Here is a 6,000-nt window from a genome sequence, read left to right on the forward strand (position 1 = left end):
AAAAGAAAAGAAACTGTAACAGTACCGCAAGTGCAAATTGCGAGAAAGCAATTAAAGTTATACGGGAGCAATTAAGTGCAGTTGAAACTAGGAAAGCTAGTCCAGGCTTTGGACATCCCTTAGAAGAACTTGGTTGGGCATCCACTATATTAACGATGAAACCTGGTAAATTAATAATTTCCCTAGCCCAAGTTTCTTGAATCAAAATGATCTGAAACTCCAGAAAATTCAACTCCCTCAGCATATCATTCCAACCAGTAATATTCTAAGATAAAAATTTTACTCGAGAAGTTGGAAGCAGTAATTTAGATGAAACTGTGGGCTCAGCAGCAATCAGTGGCCGAGCGTGGGCTTTAGGGTTAGACCTAATTAGGATTAGGCCACTGTTTAACAGAATTAATGCCTTGGGTTTGCTTGCTTATATTTATAGTCTGCCATTCTTGCTGAGACTCAAGGCAGATTACAAAATTTAGCAATGCAACAGGAGCAACATAAGACATACAATAATCATTGTATTAAGACTGGATTCCAAAGTTAGAAAACACTGCAGTAAAATGGTATAAGACAAGACATAAGAAATGCAAAAACTGGATTACAGAAATTAATGCATACAATAAACAGTGCCATAAACTACAGCCCAAGCAATTCCAATTTTAGTACAGCCCTAGTTCCTTTCTAAAAGTGGCCTGCTGATCAATTTTATTGTACAGAGTATCCCTTATCCAGACATCCCATATCCAGACTGATCTGAAAACCAAACCCTTCAAACTGGCATGCAGGCAGATCCATGCTGCCTGCTTTCAATGTTTCCTCTCACCTAAAAAAATAAAATACAGGTTACACTGCATTGTAGGTGGAGAATGAAAGCCTGCTGTTGTTAGTTGTTGTTGTTGCTCTTGTTTAACAGCTAATACAGGTATTCTGGTGAAATAGTTACACCTTTGCTTTCTGATGGTTCAATGTACACAATTATTACAAACATTGTTTAAAATTACATTCAGGCTATGTGAATAAAGTGTATATAAAACATAAATGAATTTGGGTCCCATCCCTAAGATATCTTATTATGTATATACAAAAATTCCACAATATTCCAATATACGGAAAGGTAAAAAATATAGACCACTTCTGGTCCCAAGCAGTCCGGATAAGGGATACTCAACCAGTACACTTTCTGTACAATGATAAAAGTGTGAGAGCCTTCCTGACCTAAGGCAGGCCGTTCCACACAGTGGGAACCACAAAAGAGAATGCTTGGGTATGAGCAGCTGCTGATCATATCCATTTGCAGGGTGGCACCTTCAGCAGACTTTGCTCAGATGAGTGCTGCTGTTGCAGTGGAGCAGATTGCCAGATATGGTCCTTTTGATATGTGGACCCTTGGCCATGAAGGGCTTTGTAGTGGCTAGTCAATAGCTTGAACCGAAGCTGGGGACTAATGAATAACCAATAGAGTGACTGCAAAACAGGGCTAATGTGCATTCGGTTCCCAATTGTTAGTTAAACTGATAGTTCCTAGGAATGTACATATGATTACGCAAGGATCACTTTTTTTTGAAGTGTTTTCTCAGTACACCTGTGTGCCTCTCTGTTGTAAGAGGGAATACACACAGATGAGTTCAAGGAAATTAAAGTTGTGGCAAACTGTGCATGCTCAAGTGCTCTGTACAGAACCTAGAAATAATGAAAGGAACAATAGAAGATTCTTACTTCATTAGTTCCACTTTGGAAACTTGACCAAGTAATACAGAACTCAAGAGTGCAGAGAGACTTTTAGATAAAGAGAATTTCAGACCTATTCCTAGTAGACTTTTCCCCTACACAATTTACTTCTTTCTGCACAGTTTCTCCCATCAATTACCACTAAAATGACGATAGATAGTGGAATTCCGTGTGTATGCACCTGCAAAAACTCACAGGACTCATCTCTCTGCTGCTTCTCTTCTTCTTTTTTTGTTTTTGTTTACCTTTCTGGTATTTTATATGTTTCCTCATCTGTTACAGATGCTGCTTCCAGGATAGTTCTGATAATTCCATGCTTTCTTGTTTTTCCTACACATAAAAATGAAAGAGTGCAAATAGAAGCGGAGCATAGCTTGGCACAGCTGGTAATCGCCTTAGCACAACATTAGCAGAATCACTGCACACAATGAATGTAGCTGACAAAAAGCCACATATTCTGGTTATTCATTTGTATTATATAGCCTATAAGTTCACTTTTGAGAACTGCATCTGGAAACAATGCCTCTTTTTCTTTCTCTTCATTGTAACTTCCAGACAGAATCAATACAATTCATTCCCCCCCAAAGGCACACCAAAGGCTACTTAAATTAATGGGTTTAAATGGAACTACTAAACCTTTATAGGATTGTATATCCAGTAGCCACAACATGAATTAACCCAGATATCTTGTTGGGCATATTCATCATTTATACTGCATATCAACACTTTCCTCAACTAATAAGATACTTAATTTTATGTGTGAAATAAAAGTTTGACAGGTGGTATTCAAGGGTTCTTTTTATATCATTTATAGTGCCTCCAATAGGCACCATAATGAATGCCAAGCACCAGCTTAGGGAAGATGTAAGCATAAGAAGATTTTGGAGCAAGAGACTTGGACGTTATGGCAGGAAAACTGCCCTAGCTAATATCTGAACCCATAAGGTTTTGCTTTATGGACAGAAAAAGATGGTTTAGAAGACCCAGAACTGCTATTGAAAGCAGCATCCTAGGTCTATAGTTTCTTCCTCCCCATCCAGTGAAACCCACATATCATGGGATGTTATCGTATTGTGAGTTTCTCATTCCACACACACCCCCTATCAACCACAGCCAAAGAATGGAGGCAGATCTGGAAAACCCACAGTGTGATTATACCACACTACATGGTAAGTTTCACTATACAGAGTGGTATAGGCAACCAGTGCATGTGGAGCTGGTTGTAGTTGGTAAGTCACACTAGTTCACAATTAAGATTTGCATCATAATATTTGGCTTTCTAAAGGTATGAGATCATAAAGAACTAAAACTTCATGAGATTGATAACCACAAAAATGCTAAACTAAAACAAAATGTCTCTTTCAGACTGGAAAATTCTTTTGCGTTCTTTGTGAATTTGCAAGCTGCGGCATACTTAGTGGCATTTTGCTCCCAGTGTTACAGAATATGTGGGGAAAAGAGGGTCTTATTGTTACTTACTGAATAAGTCCTTTCTGCTCTTCTGAACAAAAGAAAGAAAAACAGCCATGCTGGCCATTGTTATTGAAATTATGAAGAAAATGAACACTCTCATCTGAAAAATAATGAAAACACTAGAGTGAATGTTAGGATTACAGTTCATAAAAGCAGCGCACAATATGCATCCACGTTTTTCCAGCTCTGTAAAATGTGTCCTCTTCCAGTCTCTTTAAATATTTAAATAATCAGAAGATTAACACTCTCTTTTCTATTTCTGTAGAAAATCACAACAAATGAAGTTGAGATAAATAGAAATGTTTGCAGAGGGTTTTATTAATACGGGGGGTTGGCATTCTATGAACTCATATCACAAAGGACTATGGACAGCCAAATTTTAAATAAGATACCTTCTCTTTTCAAACAAAGCTTCAAAGAACTTTAAATCATTGCTTTCTTACATATATTTCCTTTAAATTAGCTTGGAAAACTTTTAAGGTTAGAGTTTACTACAGATTTACACATTTATAGCTGATGAACTCCCTTATTTTCAATAGGGCTGTTCTGGAGCAAGAAAATTGTGGATCACAGCTGAAAAGAAAGATCCATGTTAACGTATTCTCTAGCAGAGCACCACTTACAAAATAGACATCAATCCTAAAAATACAAATTTGGATCCTTTTAATTCTTCCCACTACATTGTATTCTATTATTCCCTTCCACCATGTTTCCTTCAACAAAGAACAATTTCCTTTAACAAAGAAAGGCTTTTCCTCATCCGCAGAAGCTTTTCTCCATCAGAAATGGTCATTCTTTGTTGAAGTCTTTTCCTATTGAAGGAAGACAGAAGCCCTCTTCACAAGTTACAGTGAACACATGTACAATCCAGCCTTGTTCTATGTTACAATATATGCATGTACATCCTGTCTGTATGTGCATACATCGATTTGTAAGAAAGAGACAACATACATTCACTTTACCTTTAAAACTGGAGACCAGTATATGGCTAAATGTTTCCTTTCAATCTCACGTTCATTTGTACATGTGTTGAATATAACGAGATAATTACTCAACACATGTATAAAGAAAAATCAAGTGTACACTGTGCATGAATTGTGCCTGCATTCACTGTAACTTGTGAACTGGCCTTCCATGTACAGTGTACACTTAATTGTTCATTGTATGCATATTGAGTAATTCTCATGTTACAGTCAACTCATTTACAGCTGAACGGGTGATACAAACCCCACATTTGTCCAGGTACCAGCCCCAATTTCATTTGTAAAGTGAACACATGTTGGCTCTTTCTTGCAAACAAATACACCTATAGAGGCAGGATGTGTGTTCCCTGTAACATGTGAACAGGGCTTTAGTGGAAGACAGTCATAAAATCCAATCCACATGCTTCTAAACAAAGCTAAAGACTGTTTATCATTTGTTAACTCCAGCATCACAGAGGTAACTGCATATGAGTGGCCATTACAAAATTACAGTCACATTTTAGAATTGCCTCAAATGCAATGTTTCTCAGTGGAAAGGGACCACATTTTCAGCTGTTTAGTAAGTGTCCATGGTAACCAGGAGCCACATTATCGACAAGCAATCATAAACCAACTGTAAGAATTTGTATACATTATTACAACCTACTAACAAACAACCCTGTATGCTTACTTAGTTATACATACAGAACTGTTAAATGACATTTATTATCCTAAAACCCATAAACTATCTTTGAAAAATCCCATGCATGAAAGTGTGGGTGATAACAACTCTTCTTGATATGTCTTACAAGTTAAAATATAGACTTTCTTCTAGAAATTGAAGGCAAATTTTTATAATCTCACCTTTTTTTCTGCTAAGATTATCTCCTGAACTTCTGTTGTTCTGGCACTAACTCCTGAACCCAGAGAAGTGCTTTCCAAGCCTCCAGTCTTCAGTATAAACTTGTTCTATGCATGAATACCTTTTCAAGGTTAAAGAAACAGAGTGAGCTGAAGCATTGTTCTGGACCATGCCTCTTTTATACATGCTATGTAGCATTTCAACATTGGATTGTTGCGTTCTGATAATATGACTGTATTTTCCCTTTGATACTGCATGGTGAATCTTGCTTCCATTCACTCTTCTATAGTGACCAAAAACCAAGTTTTAAACAAAAAAATTATAATACCTAATGTTGTTTCATAGAGCCCTGTGGTGCAGAGTGGTAAGCTGCAGTACTGCCGTCCAAGCTCTGCTCACGACCTGAGTTCGATCCCAACAGAAGTTTGTTTCGGGTAGCCGGCTCAAGGTTGACTCAGCCTTCCATCCTTCCGAGGTCGGTGAAATGAGTACCCCAGCTTGCTGGGGGTGAAGGGAAGATGACTGGGGAAGGCACTGGCAAACCACCCCGTAAACAAAGTCTGCCTAGGAAACCTCGGGATGTGACATCACCCCATGGGTCAGGAATGACTCGGTGCTTGCACAGGGGACCTTTACCTTTTAAAATGTTGTTTCACCACCTACCACACAACAGTCATACCAGATATATTTATTCTTGAGCAACAAGATGCTGTGAAGACATTTTTGCTTCAGCATCTTATTCATATTTCAGATTAAAGATCTCTTAATGGCTGTTCTTAAATCTCTTAATTCATTTTCATAAGGTTTTTTCATCTGTTACTCTCAAAAACAGGGACTAAAAGCACCTCAGCAGTGGCCCACCGTAAGGAGACAGAAGGGTTGTGAAACCTCTCAGACAGAAGGCTTGTCACTGAGATCACTGCCAAAAGAATGGGTTGGGATGACTGGTGCCTGTGACCTCCAAAACCCCATTCTGAAATA

General features: G+C 38.1%; 1 protein-coding gene across 1 annotated transcript in view; it reads right to left on the reverse strand.

The window, feature by feature from the left end:
- Positions 1 to 5,063, reverse strand: part of TPO (thyroid peroxidase) — a 117,294-nt gene extending 112,231 nt beyond the window's left edge. Inside the window, exons 1-3 of the mRNA XM_056856343.1 lie at positions 5,022 to 5,063; positions 3,202 to 3,295; positions 1,968 to 2,052 (exon numbers count right to left, since the gene is read on the reverse strand). Coding sequence (XP_056712321.1) covers positions 1,968 to 2,052; positions 3,202 to 3,295 — 179 coding nt within the window. The 5' untranslated portion in view covers positions 5,022 to 5,063. The remainder of the gene's footprint in view (positions 1 to 1,967; positions 2,053 to 3,201; positions 3,296 to 5,021) is intronic.
- Positions 5,064 to 6,000: the final 937 nt, after the last annotated feature.

Source organism: Euleptes europaea, chromosome 10 (assembly GCF_029931775.1).
Source record: "Euleptes europaea isolate rEulEur1 chromosome 10, rEulEur1.hap1, whole genome shotgun sequence".
Lineage (NCBI taxonomy): Eukaryota > Metazoa > Chordata > Lepidosauria > Squamata > Sphaerodactylidae > Euleptes > Euleptes europaea.